A 22,008-nucleotide genomic window follows, 5' to 3' on the forward strand; every position below is an offset into this window, starting at 1 on the left:
TATCGTTGTCCTCCTTTGTGTCCCATTTCTTTAGCTGACAGCCCAAGGTGTTGATTTGCAGTAGCACATGATAGCTTCCTTGTATTTCTAAATGGGAATCATCCGTATTTTACATGACAACTGGATTGTTAGCAGAGGTGCTTCTTGTAATGCTGTGTAACAGCTGAAAAATAATGATGTGTAATGGTCACTTCACTTTCAAGTCGTCAATTGATAGTTGAGGTGCTCATTAGGCATGAGACTATTGTGCTCCAAAATTTTTCTTGAGAAGTGCTCAAACTCACCTATTGTGCTTTTTAAGAAATGCCCGTTATTCCCAAAATTATGCTACCATCTATGCATATAGCCAATAATGTTACTTTAGAAACTACTGAACTGCAGTACATATGTACAGTGTACTGTAGCTATACAGATGTACCTACTGTACTAAGTAATGATTTGAAAGGAAACTAGATTATGCCATTGAGAATGTAAAGATGTTGGATGTACTATTTTAAGGTAATATTAATATTTTTGTGTAGAATTAACAATTACAAGATCATTCACATCAGTTACAATACTGGAAGGACAATCAGTTAATATATCATGTTCACCATCCATAATTGAACTCTCCTTGATTTGGTTACACAATGGAACAAACATTGTAGTAGGTAGTATTACATTTTCTTCACCAAACAATCACAACCTTACCATTGGAAATGCTCTACCTACTCACAGTGGAGTGTACACATGTATAGCCACAGCTGGTGGGACAACAGCAGAACAACATATTTCCGTAAATGTTGTACAAGGTAAATACCGTACTGTAAGTTCTTATGCAAATTTAGTACCATAATATTATACTGTGGTACAAAGAGCAATACTATATATTCATGTGGCAATCATGTGAAAGTTAGTCTTAAAATTGCTGAACAAAAATAATGCAAAAGACAGGAATACACCCAGGTATACAACTGAAAAAGCTAACCAAGCCTTCATTGTTGAGCATATGATATCTTTCACGAATGTACACATGAAGGCTTGTGAGCTACGAGTGTATGAAGGTAAGTTATGGTGAGTTTGGGGATAGCTACTACTAAAGGTAAGTTTTTATTGAGATTAAGGCAAGCTAGGGTTTAATGATGTGAAACATCTGTTCCACCAAGAGTTGACCAGTTAAGATGGATTGGACAAATAGTAAAAAAAATTGAATTCTTCTGTTTGCTGTACAAATAGCCATGCCATAGTACAAAAATTTAATGAGGTATATAAAATTGCAATCCAGTAAAAATTGCTCCTTAAAATGTTTCATTAAAGTGTTATATTCTGTACTACAAATATTTCACTCTTCAAAATCTGATTCATAAAGAAATTTGCATATTAAACTTTTGCACTATACAGTGCAGTGGTTGTGATGTATGATAGTGCTAAACTATATTATATTAAATTAATATATTAATATAGCATTTAATATATTATATTAAATGCTATTATATTAAATTGTGATATTTATTTGCACTAATAGACATTATATAGGTTATAGTATTCATGGTTTTTATTGCTTATCACACTTTTAAGCAATGCTTCAGAACTTCTCTCAATTATGGTCTGATTGTTGTAGAGTATATATCAGAATAGTCATATATACGTATTATTATCATGTGACTGTTGTATTAAGTGAACCTCAACTTTTATGTATGTTATGTTCTGCATGTTGTGTGTTGTATACTGCTGTTGGTTCTAAAGTTCTGTCATACACAATACCAACTAAAACTTTGCTTGATAGTTTCTCAACCAATACTTCTAGCATTATGTTATGTAGCTTATTTTAGCATTCTATTTTTTCATTGTTTTATCAGTGTGCAAAGAGGATTTCTCAGAAGCTTTGTTCTGGCCTAACAGTAGACAGGATTCACTATTCACTCAATCATGTTCACAACTTCATCCCAGTTTTCGTTCTGGTGTTAATGTTGGTCGACAGTGTAGGAGTAATGGAAGTTGGTCTCCGGTTGATCTAAGAAACTGCACCATGTTCATAGGCTCAAAACCCGTTGTGATAGTTTACTTTACTGTGGCTACGAACAATACTGATGTGGTAACTCCAGTGAACATTACTGATAATGTGAGCGACTGTTAGTTAATGTGAATTGCTGTTATCAATGATCTTATTAAAAAATTGGTTTACCATCCAATGAAAGAGAGATTAAGTTGTGATTCCATGACAAATTGAGAAAACTTTAAGTACACACTGGAATAACAAGCTGTGACCATAGTATCTACAAGTCAGAGTATGTACAAGCTGAGCTTAGCCCTGTGAAAACAGAGAAAAAAGAAAGTATACCTTAATAATTATGATTAGTTATGAAAATAAAGATGTCAAGAGCAAACATGTGCGGTTTGGTTCCAATACAAGTGTGGGAAAGGGAAACAGTACTTTTATGGCTTCTAGACTTGTACCAATTATGCCACTATAATTTCAAGTATAATAGGCCAACAAAAGCATCAAGTATTATGGCAGCGTATATAGGATGACTTTCAACATTTAATTGAAATTCACAATGCATGTGCCATAGGGATAGCAAAACATGAGCACACAACACATTGTCATTGTATTTCATAGCAAGGAAACATTTAATGTTTATTGTTTTCACTATTTTTGGCTGACTATTTCCACTTTTCCATAGCAAGATCGACATACTCTAATAGAGCAGTCACTTACTGTAATACAACAGTCAGGAAATGCCGGTATGCTGCAACAAAGCTCTTGAGCATAACCTTGATTTTGAAAGCATAATTTTGAGCATATTAGGCTCAATCTTTAAGTACTGCTTAAAGCATAATAGGCTATTGTCAAAGTATAACTAATGAAGTTTATGGTGAGAATTTTGATTGGTCTTAAATATTAATTGTGTCAACCAATTAAATGAAAAGATTTTGATATATTTTTAGCAGATCAACCAGGACTACAAATGAGCAAAATTTCCATAACATGAGTAATTCCATCCTAGCATAATTAAATGGTTTGAGTGTTCAGCTCATCATGTACATACTTAAAGCAATTCTTACAATTTTAGATGTTTGAGGAGATTCCATATTCTATATTGCAATTCATAGCATTGACAAATAGTATAGCACAAGTTTTACAGTCTTTTAATGAATGATGATAATTATTGTAAATTGACTTCAATGTGGTTTTTGCTCTGCAATCATAAGAAAATCCCATGATAAAGTTACCCGTAGACCATTAATATTTTTTTGCAATGTCATAACATTTCATATAATTATATTTGGTATATATAAATTATACAGGTATTAGGAGTATTACAGGATGATCTTACACTGGATATTGGTAATGCTGTGAATAGAACTTGGAATTATTATAGCTCAAACACTGGAGTGATGTTTATGAGTTTTTCAATATCTTTTAATCTGCAAACCATGCCACTATCCAGTGCAGATATTTTGACAGATATCCAGAATATACTGACAACCAACCATAGCACACTTTTCCCTACTGGTTTTGACTTAACAAATCAAGGATTTCAAGTGTTGTCATTCCAGTCAAGCTGTAAGGATACATGTTTTATTATCACATTTCCTTGAAGGATATGAATGAATGTGAATTAAATGTAATTTTCTGCATTTATAGAACTTTGCGTGGGTGAGATCAAAAGAAAAAGTGTACTTTAAATTTCATAAAGTACACTTTAGGGCAAACAGTACTTTATTGCCCACAAAAAGTGCTTTATTGCACCGCAAAGAGCGCTTTAATCCTACAATAAAGCACTCTTTGTGGTACAATAAAGCACTTTTTGTGGGCAATAAAGCACAGTTGCCAAGTGCCTTAGTGCAGACTAATAGCCTGCGGCATTCATTCCAGTACAACTAATCCCCCAAGCCAGAGAAGGCTGATAGCCCTCGCCACGCTGAGTAGTCAATCACCCCAGCCGATACGAGTTCTACTACTGGATCGCATTTATAGACATAGGTATTTAAATGCTTCTATGATGGGTGGGAGAAGGTAACGTTGCTGTTACGTTTGTTAATGTAAGCGGACAAGTCCTGGAGATATCACGGAAATACTTCACCATGTGTCACAATAGAATCAATTGTGGGTTGTGACAAAACCTGCCAAAATACGCAGTAAACTACTATGCCAAACTATGGTGAACTACGCGTGAGTTACTTTGTTAAACTAGTTTGTGTGCATTCAGGCTGCTAATAGTTCATGCAATGCATGTTAATTATGAGTCCTAGTGTATGGTGAAGCTACACAACTAGAAAGTTCCATAAATTATTCAAAGCATTTCCTTGCTCGTGCTATATGAAAAATAAAACACTCAGAGCTTGGCCTCAATGCTAATAAAGCATTCGGCTTCATCTCATGCTTTATTAGCCTCTCAGCCATGTGCCTCGTGCTTTATTTTTCATATAGCACTCGTGGCAATGCTTTCACATAATACAAAACTGAGAATGTGGGCACCATAACAAAAAAAATAGATCATATTCTAGTGCTTGAATAAAATATCTTCATTCTGTAATTTGTATTACAAAGCCAAATAATTGTTATAATAAGGACAGTCATATCTTAATGAGAATGAATGTTGCAAGTAGGGACCCTCAGAATAATTATGTCTTAATCACTCCCTCTAGCAATTCTGTTTTCTTTATATACTATTCCCATAATTAATTTTTAAAGTGATTTGCATTTTACTACTTTTAATGCAGTTTCTAGTGTTAAACTGCAACTTACAATATCAAGACACTCTAATAGAGCAGTTGCAAACTCATCTGTGATTTTTTAGTAGGATGAGTACTTGAGTAGCAATTTCAATAGAGGTTCTCATTCCTTTTCATTCCAGTTTTACACCAGAAGTATTAAAGAAGTGTCTCCAAAAGAACTTTACTACATACTGCAAGTGAAATTGTTGATTATTCACAATTTATTATGTCAATTCTCAGAATATATCTCTACTTCCTTATACCATATATTATTCTCAAAATCATTCTGTGGGCCCCTAGTTATGAGTCAAAGGTTTGCAAAAGTAATGCCGACAACAGCTAGAATTCTCCAAACAATAAATTAATAGCATCCCCAAAAAGCTGCCACAGAATCTTGCACAATGAATTTATATACCTCAGTAAGTGATAGTATAATATTATTTAAATCCGTATTGATAGTTATTTTAATTATCAAAAAGTTAGGTGGCTGCCATGAAATGGCTGCAATGATGTTAATGAAAATAATTTTAATAATGACTTTGTGTATTGTTTAAATGTATTATCATTAACAAAATGGCCACCACCTTTCATTTCACAAAATCAGTTGTAAACTAGTTTACAAATGGTTGTAACAAGGCTAACTATCTCTTTTTGGCCACACAGTCTGGCCACTAATTAGTTACAGACATCAAACAAAACGACATACCAGACCAACAAAGGAAATCACAATACAAAGCAATGAATTTGGCTAATACATCAAGGAAATGAATTGCTTTGGAACAAATAAACATGCAGCACTCACTCATATGGACACAGTACAACTGGTGGACTGAGTCGGTATTTGTATACCACACGCTCGTTTGCCAATAAATCCAACTAACCAAGACTACCATAGCACTGCACCACTCAAAAATGAATATCAGATACTTTGGCTACACCTGTCTAAATGTGAAGTAGTACAATGGCTGAGTGGTTGGCATCAATATACCTGACCTCGCACTTGCACATGGTATATTTCATGCATTGCCCTGACCACAGGGCAATATCATGATATCGCCCTGTTAGAGCAAGATCATGATATAGCCCAGACCACTACTGCCTGTGATGCTGAGGCAATTACAAAGCATCAGTTTCCTTTAAATATTAATATAAAGATGCTTAAAATTTTGAATTGTGTGTTTGAGTTTAACATGTTTTTTTGGTTAGGCTAGGTGTTGTTTTGAAGGAAAAACAATGGAGCGAGTCAGCATTGCATACGGTAGTTCAGTTACTAGGCATCACTAGATAATCTTTTTCGCAATGTGGGAATTGTTTTTCTATACAGCACATTTCAACCACATGACAAGATGGCTCAGACATTCTAAAACTATATGCCTAAATAATCATTTATTTTAGCACCTTAGGTTACTTTAGGCATCCACAAAGTAGTTATTTGGTTTAAACTGGTATCACTACAACCAGCAAAACCCACAGTAATTTCTTTTCATGCCGACAATTTAAACCCACAATTGATGTTTGCAAACGTCTGTATAAAAATAATGTGGTGAATGCAGGTTTGTTCTTCACCTATTAGGTGAGAAGTGGTATAATATTACTTACATGTGGTCCAAGGCTGCAGGTATATAAATCAGGCAAATCTCAAGTGGCCATAGTATAACTATTAAATGTGACCAGATGTATGAAAAGGGGCCGTATAGCCTTTCCAATTGTATGTACTTGACAATCCATAACTTGACTTGTGAGTATGGTGGTACCAGCCTGAAATTTGGTCACTTTACACTCCTAACATAACACAATTCCTGGATGTAATTAAGATAATAGGTTGAACACATGATTGAGTTATGACTTGTCAAATTTGGAAAGACTATAAGACCCCTTTTCGCCAATCTGATCACAAATATATGTACAAGGTAAAGGATTTTTTAATAAAGTAATCATAGTCATAAAAAGTAGTAGTTACCTACACCTGTAGATATACTGCCTATTTCAGTCTCTACCAGGGATTAAATGTTCACCAGTATATGTGACCGGATTTGCGTAAAGGGGTCTTCCACACACATCAAATTGAAAGTTCATAACTTGGAATTGGAAAAATATATTTACTGGAAATTTAGCCAGTATTGAACACCAACATAATATTTTAGGTTTGTACCTTTCTTGAACATGAAGCTATGGTCTTCCAAGTTCATAGAATTGGATGTGTGTGGAAGACCCCTTTTTGCAAACCGGTCACATATCTGCAAATAATAGGAACCTCCCTTGTTTCATTACTTTTTACTATGTCCATAATCCCTAATCAAACTCATAATTTTTCTTGTACTTGTTTGTTTACTTTTCATATCAAGACACACGGTAGTGCGTCGTGAGGCCCAAGAAGCCGGCACGCCACACCATGAGTATATTTACAGGAAGAAAGTAAACGCAATTTTCACACCTTTGTAGCTTCATTCCTTATCCAATTGAAATCAAACTTGCTACAGAAGTGCCTGCTAGGTAGGGGAGCCCACATTCCAAATTTGAAGAAAATCGCTAAAGCCATTTCCGAAATAAGAACGGCCAAAGTTTTTTTTTTCTTAGTTTTTTTCTTCTACTTCTTTTCGCACACTTTGCAAAACCCGCCATAAAACGCGAATGCGTACTCAAATCGGGCTGAAATTTGGCACACTTAAAGGGATCATTAAGGCGAATCTCAGTACCAAGTTTGATAGGAATCCGATGAATATTCATGGTTTATGACCAATTATTTGCGTAAAATAAGGTCGAAGGTCTGTCACGCCCACAGGGTAAACCGCTTGAAGGAATGAGCTGAAAATTGCTATGTAGATGAAGTAACTATCGTAGAAGTGCCTTTTTGTGGTTTGAAATGAATCCAGTTAAAGGCCATCGAAATATGACACAAAACCCAACCTATGTCACAACTACGCGATCGATTTTTATGAATAAAAAAACTATTAGTTTTCACGCCTACCAGGCAAACCGCTTAGAGCAGTGAGCTGAAAATCGGTGTGTAGCTGGAATAATTATCATAGAATGTCCTTGCAGTAGTACAGAAGAATCGGACTACAAACCACTGAGTTATGATTCCAAAGCCAACTACGTGTAGCATATGCGAGATCGAGATACTCTAATAGAACAGTCACCCTAATAGAACATTCAGCTACTTTTATAACTTACTCCATTATAGAATTATATTACATTGCAAGTTATTCTGTAGGAGTTCAGCTACAAACAGTTAATCTTATAGACAATTCAGCTACAAGCAAGTCACCCTGTAGAGAGTTCAGCTACAAATATGTTGCTGTAGAGATTCAGAAAATTATAAGTCACACTGAAGAGAATTCAACTATAAACAAGTCACCTTGTAGAGACAACAAGTCACTCTGTAGAGAATTCAGCTACAAACAAGTCACTGCGTAAAGGGTTTAGCTCAGCGGCGGAGGAAGTAGTTGATATGAGGGGGGGCTGGGCTGACCCAGACTTATTTCTATAGTTTGGTAAGGTGAGACCAAAAAAAAAAAGGTCGCAACCAACTGACAAGAGCTTTCCACCTCACCAGCTACCATTTCTAGCTGATAAACTACATAAAAATCCTTTCATAGCTCGCTACACACTGACTACTTTATTAGAGTGACTGCTCTATTAGAGTATCTCGATCTTTATCACGGTTTTCAGCCCCACTCCAAGAAAGATAATTTCGGTGTGATATCATTCTGAGGGGGGGCTTTAGCCCCCTAGCTCCCCCCTTTCCGCCGCCTATGGTTCAGCTACAAAAAAGCTACCCAGTAGAGAGTTCATCCAGATCAGCTACAAACAAGTTACTTTATGCAATGTTCACTGAGCTACAAGTAAGTCACTCTGTAGAGACTTCAGCTACAAACAAGTCACTCTGTAGTACAAACAAGTCACCGTGTAGCTGGAGAGTTCAGCAACCAATCAAAAAAACCACTCTGTAAAGAGTTCAGCTATACAAACATGTTATAACTCTATAGAGAAATTTAGAAGTCTATAGAGAGATCAGCTAGAAACAAGTAGTCATCCAGTAGAGAGATCAGCTACAAGACATCACATTATAGAGAGTTTAGTTACAAAGAAACCACCATGTAGAGAGTTCAGCTACAAAGTTATCACTCTGTAGAGAGTGCAGCTATGAACAGATCACCCTGTAGAGAGTTCAGCTAGAAAAAGTCATCCTGTAGAGAGATCAGCTAGAAGGACCACCTTGTAGAGAGTTCAACTACAAACAAATCACCCTGCAGATAGTTCAGCTACAAACAAGTCACCCTATAGAGAGATCAGCTAGAATAAATTACCTTGTACAGAGCTCAGCTACAAAGAAACCATCATATAAAGAGTTCAGCTGCAAACAAATCACCCTGTAGAAAGTTCAGCTATGAACAGATCACCCTGTAGAGAGATCAGCTAGAAGAAATCGCCTTGTAGAAAGTTCAGCTACAAAGAAACCACCATGTAGAGAGTTCAGCTGCAAACAAATCATCTGTAGATAGTTCAGCCAGAAACAAGTTCACCCTGTAGAGAGATCAGCTAGAAACAAGTCACCCCATAGAGAGAGCAGCTACAAAGAAACCATCCTGTAGAGAGTTCAATTACAAACAGATAACCCTATAGAGAGTTCAGCTAGAAACAAGTCACCGTGTAGAGAGATCAGCTAGAAACAAGTCACCGTGTAGAGAGATCAGCTAGAAACAAGTCATCCAGAGATCAGTTAGAAACAAGTCACCCTGTAGAGAGATCACCTACAAAGAAACCATGCTGTAGAGAGCTCAATTGCAGACAGAAAGCCCTATAGAGAGTTCAGTTATAAACAAGTCACCGTGTAGAGAGATCAGCTAGAAAAAAGTCACCGTGTAGAGAGATCAGCTAGAAACAAGTCATCCAGAGATCAGCTAGAAACAAGTCATCCTGTAGAGAGATCAGCTAGAAACAAGTCACCGAGATCAGCTACAAAGAAACCATCCTGTAGAGAGTTCGATCGCAAACAGAAATCCCTATAGAGAGTTCAGCTAGAAACAAGTCACTGTGTAGAGAGATCAGCTAGAAACAAGTCATCCAGTGATCAGCTAGAAACAAGTCACTCTGTAGAGAGATCAGCTGGAAACAAGTCAACCTGAAGAGAGATCAGCTACAAAGAAACCATCTTGTAGAGAGTTCAATTACAAACAGATAACCTTCTAGAGAGATCAACTAGAAACAAATCACCATTTAGAGAGATCGGCTAGAAACAAGTCATCCAGAGATCAGCTAGAAACAAGTCACCCTGTAGAGAGATCAGCTAGAAACAAGTCACTCTGTAGAGAGATCAGCTACAAAGAAACCATCCTGTAGAGAGTTCAGCTACCATCAAGTTACACTATAGAGAGATCAGCTAGAAACAAATCATCTTGTAGAGAGTTCAGTTGCAAACAAATCACCCTGTAGAGAATTCAGCCACCCTGTAGAGAGTTCAGCTTGAACAAGTCACCTTGTAGAGAGTTCAGCTACAAAGAAATCACCATGTAAAGAGTTCAGCTAGAAACAAATCACCCTGAAAAGAGTTCAGCCACAAGCAATGAGATTTTCAGCTACAGTTCTGTTATGTAAGAAGTCACCTTATTAACTACAGTATGTGATAATCATCATTCAATGTTAAATATATAAATATTTCATCAGACAGAAGCTATACACACAATTATTTCCTTTCTTCCAAAATTCCTTACAAGTTAAAAGGAAGCAGCATCAAAGCCATATGGCCAGCTTTGTGACTTGCAATACAAAAAGAAGTGATATCTAAGCCAAAACAGCCAAGCTGTAAAAAAAGAGTGCAGCCCCCAAGGTGAAAAAAGATGTGAAATCCAAGGTGGCGGCCAAGAAATGGCTGTGATGGTAGGTTAATGACAAAAATTTTAATTATGACAATTCAGGTGAATTTGCAATTGGTGCCGAATCCTAGTGGAGGAGGCAACACAAATTCACCTGAATTGTTGTAATTAAAATTTTTGCCATTAACCTACCATCACAGCCATTTCTTGGCCGCCACCTTGGATTTCACATCTTTTTTCACCTTGGGGGCCGCATTGTTTTTTTACAGCTTGGTTGTTTTGGCTTAGATACCAGTTAACAAACACGGACAACTATTGTGATGGCATAGTAGTATGCCCTGAGTATTTGATTATAGGGCATGTGACCAGTAGTTTGCCTCTAGTCTTGTAGTTTAAGGCATGTGACAAGTAGTATTAGCATTAGGGTCATAGTCAGGTTCAGGTTTGGTTTATTCTTCACTTCAGTTGGACATTTATAAGGTAGAAACTAAGGCAGGTGGTTGCTGCAGCACCAGTGGTACAGCGCTTATGAGTATGGACCATGAATAGGGATGCTAGGGTTCAAGCCCCAGCTGAGGTAATTTTTTTTGTCTAAGTTTTTTTTAATGTACATAACATTTCAGCGCTCCACTTTCCATAAGTCTGGATCCGCCCCTGACTGAGCTATCTCTTCACCAACATTTTAATAGGGTTTGATTGAAACTACCAAAACCCACCACTAAGTCAATGACATAGGCAGTGGAGACAGGGGGCCATGGCCCCCCACTTTTTTGGGACACTGTTTGCAAGAAAAGATCAAGATACTCTAATAGAACAGTCATGATCTGAATACTCTAATAGAGCAGTCACATTATTCAGAGAAGCAGTATAGCAAATTACTTTGCTATGTATGTGTAATTATAAATAAGGAGATATAATTGGTGGTGAGCAGCTATTGTTAGCAGGTTGTGACCTTTTATTAATTTATTTTTTGATCTTCAACTCACAGCTGGCCTTGCCCCCTCACTCTTTCACCTGCCCCGCCGCCCCTGGTCAATGATATAATATGCTAATGAGTGAACTTAAGTGCTCTCCCAATTTATTGTTGTAGTGTGGTAAAATTCTATTCTGTGATGTATACACTAGTTTTACAAACAATTATGCAAAATTAATACAAAAAGTAACACTGCTGAATGCTATTCAGTTGATTACAAATTTTACAACACATAATTACAACAACACAAATTTTACAACACATTTTTTATTCAGTCAACTCATAATTTATTTTACTTGAATATTGCAACTGAACAGCTGGCTACAGTCTAAAGCAAAATAATTACAGTAACAAACTACCTGCAAAACATAATCACAATCATGTGTGTGCATTACTAAAAATAATCAGTCATTACTATATTCCTCATATTCAAGTTCAGGGGTCAGAATAATGTTGTGCAACATTCACTCTATGTAAAATGTTTTGGTATTTATTTATAGTAAGCTGTTCATGTTCTGTTGACATCAAAAATGATGATAGAAACTTCACAGTTTGCAGTGGACCTAGTGTTGCTCCATGTTTGTGTGGTTCTAATAGTTGCAAGGTATGCATAATAGAACCTATAAAGCTATATAGACACATATCCTATACAGTGTAACAGTCCCACTTTTGCTGGTGATGGAAATGTGTGTGGACTAGACTCTGACAGTGATGGATTTCCTGATGGTGATCTGGGTTGTGATGAACCATCTTGTGACAAAGTTTGTTTAGTAACAAATTGTTTTGTTATCTTTACAATAAGTATGTTTTGATAACTAGGATGAATGTCCAGAAGTGTTTAGCGTTGATAGTAATGGTGTACAAAATGATGCATTTTGTAAAGAGATGGATGATTCAGGTATACAGTGTATGTAATAAATATTTATTTTGCCAGAAGCTGTATATTGATATTGTTGCTACATGTATATATAGTCTTCCTTCAGTTTTCTTATTATGATAGTAGAATGAATATTATTTTTTTCTAAGACATTATTGGGTGCCAGTTGGAACAAGATGAAACTTGGAACATAACATGGCCAGCAACTGTTGTTGGCGAAACTGCCATTCAAAAATGTCCTGGAGGAAGTGAAGTGGAAGGTATGGAATGATCAAGTAGTAGAAATATTTACATAGCTGTATATGTTTCATTGTGAATGTAGGTCTAGCAAGCAGAAGATGTGTTAGTGATGATCAGTGGACATCTCCTAATGTATCACAATGTCAAACAATAGGGCAAATACGACTTTTGATGAGAGCTGTAGAGTTGAGCAATCTGGTCAATAACACAATTACATCTGAAGACAGAGATTTGACAATAATGTTTATGCCTGAAACTTTAGTGGAGATTGCAATTGAATTGAATGAGATAACAAATCTTTCAGAATCACAACCATTATTACCAAATGATATTTCTTCTTCAGCTATTACTTTGGATATTATTACTACGTATGTTTGTTCCTGATATAAAATATTAACTATGTACACAGCTGTGTCTATCTTTATGTAAACTATGTATTGATCTTTGTTCGATTTCTCATTTTTTGTTCACAGGGTAACTGAAACTGTTAATGATGAAATTGGTCATCCAATGTCCATGCAAATAGCTGAGGTAAGGTCTATATACTAAAGAATGAGTTCACATAATATAGTATAATGCTATGAGTGTAGCAGGTTGTTGATGCAAGCCTATAAAAGTTTTTGTACTTTATTAAACTGATTGTAAGGCAAGTAGTTTTGACTAAAAAATATTTTGCAAACACTTTGAGTATACTAACACTTCAGTTTCTTCTCAAAATGACCATATTCCTCACCATACCAACACTACAGAACAGTTCTCTATAGCCTGAATAGGCATCATTGTAATCAAAGGTGAAGAACTTTGTGCATGTATAATGATGTGTTCATACTGTAACAGCACATTCCAGAAGTTTAACTCTCAGTAGCAAGCATTACCGGCAATTTTCAAATAGCATTGTGTACTTAAGGGGTTAATATATTAACACACTCTGCTATTCACATAAAAGAGGTAATATTGTTATAATTATTACTGTTTCTTGGCTAATATTTTGTACCATACAGAAATAAGATCAAGACACTATAGAGCATTCATTTACTCAAAGGCAACAATCACGAAAACACTGTCAGCTCTTAATATTTAAAGCATACTACTAAGCATAAATAGAACAATACTCTTAATTAGACTATGATATAGCTCATTTAGAGGGTTACTAAATCACTTAGTCACCTGACATGCTCATTTAGTCACCTACACATGTTCATTTAGTAACCCGCCCTCAGGCAATTTTGTATGTGAAAAATAATTATAACACGAAAGGTACACTGGAGTACTTGATAATACTGTAATACAATTCTTCTCTGTGTTCTGTGAACAATTCTGGAGAAATAGTAGACTAAGCGGCATATCTACTATAGCTCTAGCCGTTACTCTGGTTACCGGTAGAATATTTATTTTTGTGGGCGCTGTAAGGACTTCAGGAAGAAACCGTTCTGCTGTTCTGCATTGCTCTTTCACGCCACCCTAATGCTCTGACTATAAAGGTATGTACTTTAAACCATAGTCTAAATAAGTTAGACACCGCGACCAACGGGAACTAAGCGATTTAGTAACCCCTCTGGCCCTTAGTAGCGCCCTCGCTGCGCTAGGGACGCTACAGCCTCAGGCCATCGGGGTTACTAAATCGCTTAGTTCCCTTGGTCTTGGTGTCTAACTATTATTTAAGCCATTTAATAAAAGGCTTGATTAAGGGCATTGTTCTAAGCTTATTAGGCTATTTTCAAAGCACTTGTATTTATAAAAAATTGTCAATTTAAGAATGAAGTAAGGATCTATGCAATAAAAAGTAGTGAAACAAGAGAGGTGAATGATGCATGCTATTACAGCATAGCTCGATGGTAAAGTCCCTACTTTGGCATTGAACAAAATAATTGCTATAGTTAATGTGCCAAAGTAGGGACTTTCCCATCAAGCCAATGCTGCAATAGCATGCATCATTCATTTCTTATTTCACTACTTATTATTGCATAGATACCTACATTATTAGTTTGTTTAGGTTTTTTTTGTTGTAGCACAGCTAGCTACAATGTAACTTCTATTAGAATCTCTTACATGACTGTTGTATTAGAGTATATCTTAAGTCAGCCAAGAGGTGTGCAGTGATAAGGGCTGCTGGGGTGAGGTTATCTTGTTTATTGATAAGTAAATAACTAGATTGTTAAGAGGTACATGTGGTCTCCATACTCTATCGCTATTAGTCCACCTATATAGATCTTTATTTGATGGGTGTGGTCACGAACCTATCACAAACGGGATCCCAATCACGAAGTTGCAGATATCTAGCTAGTATATCTCTTCTATAGTAGCACTTGAATTAAAGCGCTTCTGAAATGCAGCTCTGAAATAATTCTGTGGTGTCTAAATATGCAACTGAAAGAAGGTGTTGATATGGAAAATTAAAGCCTCTATATGGATTCGTTGGATAAAGAAGAAGACAAGCAGCCTAATTGAAGATAAAGTAAAGACAAGGCGCAGAGGGCCTACACTTGTCGAAACCTCAAAAGGCACTTCCCACTGGTGAGTTTGTTATTGTGGCATAAAATGGTGGCTGTGTGCTGCTTTGTTTGGCCTCTAGCTTTGCGACTGTGGTCTGGCAGTGAGACAGTGAAGCAGTACGACAAAATTTGAGTTTGGGCAATTTTTAAAAAATTCTATATACGGCCACCCATAAATGTTTTGTTATAATAATTTTAATATTTATATGGACTAGTACTATTCCATAAAGATGATTTTTTTCGTCTTGTAAAATGTTTCTAGGATGAATTTTAAAGGCAGGATTCTGGGGAGCACGCAAAATTTTCAGGGCGATCCATACTTAAATGCTACTACCATACCGTTACAATACCATTACATAAATAGCTCAAGCGTAACTTTAGTTGTAAAAATAATACCATCAGAGAATACATACCATCTATATTGATCTGTGGTAATGTGTTTGCATAACAAACAGCCAAGGTGTAGAAAAGGCTGTAACCTTCACAATATCCATGGTTTTAAAGTTCTAAAATTAAAGTTGGTGTCAAAGAAATGGCTACAATGATGTTAACATCAATACCAGAATAATATACTGTCATTATTTTTAACTGAATGTGCAGATGCAATAAAGACACAGAGATTATAATTGTATTGTATTGCATGTTTTATTTGACTAATATTATTGTAATACTCTAATAATAGAGTGCACTTTTTTTAGGATGTCTAATGGAAAGCACATAGAATGTACTAAAAAATCTAGAATTTCCTTTGGTACCTATGAAATTATGAAATTTTACTATTAAGTAGATTTTTCATTTAGAAAGTAGAAATTAGGTGAGGTGATCATCTGTGATAGTAGCGGCTCAGTATTTATAGATTTGGGTAGTCAGAATGGAGGTCCCTGATTTGAACTCAGGTAACATTTTTCATGCACTTTTAACTCTGCAATGACTGTTCTATTAGAACCCCGCAATTTACAGTTGTTTGGTTTTTTTTGCTTTTTAACTCTGTAGTGGTTAGTGTAGGGAATCAATTACTGACACCCTTATTATCACAGAACATACCTTCCACTGCAAACATTCCTCAGGCACACATTTTGGCAGAGGTATTCCCCTAGATATCATCCTTCTGTCGAAAGGAAAGTCTAGTTTGATGTCAATAGCTGGTTTCCCTGACCAGTAACAAATGAAAAGGTGTGGAGTTGAAATAACCAGTTAACGGAACCATAACGTGTTTACCGGAACTCACATACGCTTGCGTGTTTCAATTACCGGAACAATTTCTTACTACCAACGAAAAGGTTATTCCTGAAACCATCAAAATTTTGACAATATTCCCACACAATTATACGTGCCTATAACGGACATCCATGCATAATTTTAGAATGTCAGAATGCGTAATGTAGGAGTTACGATTTTTTTGGTAAAAATGTACATATGAATTGCTTGATAATTGAACACACAATGGTCATTTAACAGTTCTACAGTAATATTAATTAGAAGTGAAACAACAAGCTCCCAACCAATTCTAGATCCTTTGCTTTGCACTGTTCTTGATCTCTTGGTTTCAGATGTTTTGTAGGGATATCATGGTGGGATATTTCACTTCCAGTGATGAAATTGAGTACCCACACTTCTAAACAGTTGGCCTGATGGTAGTACACTATTCTGAACTATATTCTCACCAGCGTCTGCCTTCACCACAGTCGCCGTGTCATCTACGAACATGCCAGTTCAACTGCCATGTTTGATAGTAGCCTTACCATGTTTATTCGTGGAAGTTTTATCAAGTCCTGAACTTGGCCATGGCTTGTCTTGTTTCTTTTATTGTTTGGTGACTAACATTGAAGTAGAAATCAACAGTACTCTCTCAGAGCGATGGAGAACAAATGCCATTGATGGCGCACGGTAAACTATACATCCCCAAACTGTACAGAAGTCAAACAAGCTGTAAACTTTTGTCCATTCCTTTATCAGTAGAATTATAACCCTCAACAAACATAAAACAATTTTGTCGACTATTCCACTTCTTTGTACCACAGAATTCCGCTGTTTTTATTAGTAAAACACCTTTCCAATAATTGAAAAATATGTTTCCAGTAATTGAGTCAATCCGATAAATGATTGCTTATGCTACTCCTTTGTTTTTAAAACCATCAAAAGGTACAGTAACTGTTAGGATGTCTAGTCTGCACGCACCAAATTTCAAGTTATTTCCATGAGCGGTTTGTTTACCCTGTAGTCATGATAAAATTTTGATCTCTTTTTGCAAATAACATTCATAGCTCTGTTGCATATTCATCAGATTCATTGCAAATTTAATATGTTAATTCACCTTTATAGGCTTTTTATCTGCATCAAATTTCAAGATAATGCATTATGTAGCCTTCAAATGCTTGCCCATGTATTTCAAATGTTTGTGTACCCTCCATCACCACTATTTTTAGTTATTCTGTATAGTCCATACAATAAGCATTGATAACTGGAAATTTGTCCAACTAATCTCTTGGACTCACCCAGTAGGAAACAGAGGATGAAAAATACATATGAAGAAACTATGACAAATTTTGAAGTTGTTTATATACCTTGGGATGGCCAGAAAAATTTTGCTGAACTTTGGAATGGCCACCCTAAGAAATTTCCACTGCAAAATCATATCATTTGTTTACAGTAACAATCCTGTGTTCTTGGTTCTTGTATAAACAGTCTCCTGTCTGTCATGTGTCAATAGCATCATCTTCCCTTTTGAACATATGATACATTAACATATGTCCGACTCATAACAGTACTGTATGTTTAGACTGCACTGTATTTATTCTAATAGTAATTACAACCAATCTTCCTTAATTATTACATACAATGTACTAAAATATTATAATTATATCTTTGTCTTGTTGATCATTGTATTTCAATGATAGAATGTTGTGGATATACTGGATAACTTGCTTGATGAGAGAAATGATATTTCATTTCAAGACATGATAGATGAAGTATGTATTAAAGTCATAGTGCATTGATTAATTTTAAAATTGCACCCACTCCTGGTGAGGTGACGTTTATGTATATAAATGTGCAATTTGTCTAGCTTTGACACATGGAATGCTGGTACTAGCTCATTTATTATTTTCACAATGCCACTTACAGGAAGATGACACAACATCAACCAGTGAACTCTTACAAATGGCCACTGAGAGAATTGGCATACTATATAGTACCACGTTAAACACTAGTAGTAATGAATCTATGCCAGTAAGTTTGGTGAGAAATAATATTGGTAAGTTGACAAGTGTACTAATCAGATTCATTTGTATGTACCATGTCCTAACTCATCTGCTCAATTAGAATACCTAACGAGCCTTTTAGAATGTTCTACAGCCCCCCCCCCCCCCCCCTTCATTTCCACCATTTATGAGCAAAAGGATAAGTAATATGTTCTACAACTACTGTGATATATGGTAGATTGCTTATGTCCCATAAGGGTCAGACCTCTGTAATGCAACTGGCTTTTATTGACTCTTGTTTTAACACCTTTCATTGAGATAAAATCTAGCAGTAATTGTTTGTGCAATAACTATTGAGCAGTTCCAATATAAACTCCTTCACTAGGAATCTAAGTTTCAGTTAAACACCATCATCGGTACTATATATCAAACTGAGGTCGAGGCAAAGCCGAGGGCAAATATCCTACAAGTACAGGTGGGGCTTCTATCCTGCACTTTGAAGCACTTAATAAATGAACATTCTAAAACTTGTGGCTGTAAAAAGGGCTCTGCCAAGCAAAGTAGGATCAACATGACTGGTAAAAAGAAGGAGAGACATAAAGTTATGGCCAAATAGATTGGAATATTACCATCATCAATCTGTAAAACAACTGGTAAGAACAAGGACTGATATCAAGTTACAGCCAAGTGAATGCAACATTACCCATTCTCTTTGTAGGTAGCTATCTTTGATTTAAAAAGCAACTGTCTCTGATTATAGAGCAACTGTGATTAATACTTGGCCGCAAATTGATATCAGTCCTTGTTCTTACCAGTCGAGAGTCACTCATTTTTCACTGATGTTACCTATTAGAAACCATACAGCTAATCCTGACAAATTTTCACAGATGAAAATTTTGTGGACAGCCAAGCAACAGTGAAATCCACGAAAATTATATCCCCAAAAATTTGTATGTATACGGTAGTTATTTAACAAAGTGCATGCTTTGCAAAGCATGTATCAACCTAGAAAATTAGATAGTTTAGCTGAGATAAAACCTGTTTGATGGTAAGGTGTATTAAATGTGACCGGGCCTGCGAAAATAGGGCATGTGGGCACATGATTTTTGCCTACTTTTTCAAACTTCCATCGCTCATAACTTTTTATACCATTATGCCATTGCGGTCCAATTTTCAGCTCTTGGTTAGCATTTAATTGGCATTATGATGCAAGTTACAGAATGCAGATATTCTGTACCAGTACTGAGATATGACCTGTAGAGTGACGGGGTGTAGTTTGTGCCCACATGCCCTGTTTTCGCAGGCCCGGTCACAAATAATAATTTGGTCATTTGATGATATTAGAATTTTGATTGTTCTATTAGAGTAGTGACTGCTCTATTGGAGTATCTTGGTTGTTACACAAAAAATCAAACAGTTTGCCCAATCAAGCGGTTCAACACCACCCAAAAATCACATGTAAGATTACCAATTTTTTTGTGAAGATTTTGGATTTCCAGCTAAGATTCCAGATTCGAAATTTAAATAGCTGGCTACACATATGTGACTGTCTCTGGGAAAACCGGTCTTATTGCCCATTTAAAAGTATCGAGAAACGTCGGTTTTAAATATTCAGTGTGCTGTAGCTGGCCAATGGTGGTAGCTACGCATACCAAATTTTCACACGTTTCACAACAGTTTCTTACCTTCCTGATCATCCACTGAAGAAGTAGTCAACAGCTAAGTTTCCCGCCATTTTAGATAGTTTCTAAACCGAGGTTGTCTGTATCAGGCGAGTTCCAGAAGGGTGGGAGGTGGGGGCCCTGGAAGGAGGACAAGATGGTGTTCAAAAATTGAAAAGAAATGAGCTGGGATGAATTAGGCCAAGTTATAGGCCATTCAGGGCTCAGAACTGGCTAAAATGAAAGGAAATTTACAGCACAGGTCATTGTCCAACACCACGGAACTGTACAGCCACACACAACCATCTCCTGGTTGGCCAGGGCTCCATCAAGACCCCAGACCACTCGTACGGCTCGCCACTGTGCTCTAGAAAAGCAGCCAGCAAAAGCAGACCACTTTACTTTGGTTGACTGTGGCAGTGAAACTTGATGGTGCATTCATTAAGCTTTGTGTTTGTGTGAAAAAATCTAACTTCCTGTCTTGGGCGATAAGAACGGTTTTCGTAGATCCAGTCACATATATTAACACTGTTTATGCACTCAGCTGGCTTCCAGACTAATTGGATCACTGGCGAGGTTGTACAAACATGCTGAGATACATGCACAGTGCTCATGAGACTAAACTAGTTGCAACACCTAATTATACGGGAATAATTGGACTTAAGAACATTTATCAAAATTCCATTTGATTTAGAGTCTTGCCCAAGATTCCAGATTCCATTTTGGGATTCCAAGTGATTTGTGTTGGAATCCAGATCCCCTGGCCTCAATTTCTTCACAATGTATAGTTTATAAATATAAAATGCATTTATACTGTAACTGTTGTCTCCTATTTGTCCATCGCTTTCTGTACTCCAATACAGTGTGAATGATTCCCAGCTTGTTTTTAGCATCAATATAGTTCTGTAAGTCCTAGGGGGCATGAGAAGGGCAGAGGTAGGGGCACCTTCAGATTTACTTATGTCTAAGATTGTGCCATGAAGCGCACAAGTGACTGAAACTGACAGCCTTCGATTTTGAAACACAAGTTCTTTGCCTAGTTAAGTTTTTTCAGTACAAATCTTGTAGCTCCACCTCTCTTGTGAGAGCCACCATAAGCAATTTTCTGAAACTAACACAGCCTAAGATAAAAATGTTTGCCTCACAAGCCTATTTGTGCTAATGAGAATGCGAAGAAGAAGGAGGAGAATAATACGACATTTTGCACAAAATGTCATGGGGCATTACTAAAATAAGAGAGGGATTATTTTCTAATATTTAAAATTAGTTGGGTTAGAAGATTGGTGCATCTACTCTGCAGCAAATATACAGTAGTTTTACTACTATTATGATGTATGCTGTGATATTTTTGTTTTATTAATGTAGTTATTGAGGTACAGATTCCTACAGAAGAATATTTGATGAACATTGAAAGTGTGAGCTTTCCATCAGTTTTAAACACCGCTGGTAATAAGATGTTTGATAAAATGACACCCATGATTCAAATACCAAGCTCTATACTCCTTAACCAGATAATAGCCCAAGGTAATAACATGCATTATAATAAAAAATTAACAGTAATTTATTGACAGGAAGAAGAATTGCTGTGGTTAATGCTGTATCCAGAAATGTACATCTACCAACTGATCCTGGGTAATGGCAATTGTCTCTACATTTAATTTATGTATAGAAAATATATCTTGATATTTTAGGACAAGAATTGAAAGTCTGATCTTATCTAGTCAAATATCTACAGAGAGAGTAAACCTGGGCAATGACAGTGTTTCTTTATCATTCAACATTCAATTGGTATGTATATTTAATGTGTACACATCTGGTTGTCCTTCTGATGTTTATTCTAAACATTGCTGAAGTGACAAGATAATTACAAAATCACACTGGGAATAGTTTACATACAGTAAACTATTCTATAAACTGTAGTTCTAGTCTGGAATTGTTGTTTAACAATATTGTTTTGTAGGCTGAAAATCAATCATACTCTAACATACGTTGTGTCTTCTTTGATTTTTCAAGGTAAACACATATTGCCAATCTACTGTAATAATAAT

The 22,008-nt window shown here is 36.2% G+C and overlaps 1 protein-coding gene across 1 annotated transcript in view; it reads left to right on the forward strand.

The window, feature by feature from the left end:
- The window catches only part of LOC136253723 (adhesion G protein-coupled receptor L2-like), a 65,555-nt gene that overhangs the window by 1,713 nt on the left and 41,834 nt on the right, over window positions 1–22,008 (forward strand). Inside the window, exons 2-16 of the mRNA XM_066046381.1 lie at window positions 522–791; window positions 1,839–2,101; window positions 3,289–3,547; window positions 11,991–12,094; window positions 12,144–12,251; window positions 12,310–12,388; window positions 12,517–12,627; window positions 12,690–12,975; window positions 13,081–13,138; window positions 17,997–18,068; window positions 18,223–18,352; window positions 21,326–21,484; window positions 21,532–21,592; window positions 21,652–21,748; window positions 21,921–21,973. Of these exons, the coding sequence (XP_065902453.1) occupies window positions 522–791; window positions 1,839–2,101; window positions 3,289–3,547; window positions 11,991–12,094; window positions 12,144–12,251; window positions 12,310–12,388; window positions 12,517–12,627; window positions 12,690–12,975; window positions 13,081–13,138; window positions 17,997–18,068; window positions 18,223–18,352; window positions 21,326–21,484; window positions 21,532–21,592; window positions 21,652–21,748; window positions 21,921–21,973 (2,110 nt within the window). The remainder of the gene's footprint in view (window positions 1–521; window positions 792–1,838; window positions 2,102–3,288; window positions 3,548–11,990; window positions 12,095–12,143; window positions 12,252–12,309; window positions 12,389–12,516; window positions 12,628–12,689; window positions 12,976–13,080; window positions 13,139–17,996; window positions 18,069–18,222; window positions 18,353–21,325; window positions 21,485–21,531; window positions 21,593–21,651; window positions 21,749–21,920; window positions 21,974–22,008) is intronic.

Source organism: Dysidea avara, chromosome 4, assembly GCF_963678975.1.
Source record: "Dysidea avara chromosome 4, odDysAvar1.4, whole genome shotgun sequence".
Classification (NCBI taxonomy): Eukaryota; Metazoa; Porifera; class Demospongiae; order Dictyoceratida; family Dysideidae; genus Dysidea; species Dysidea avara.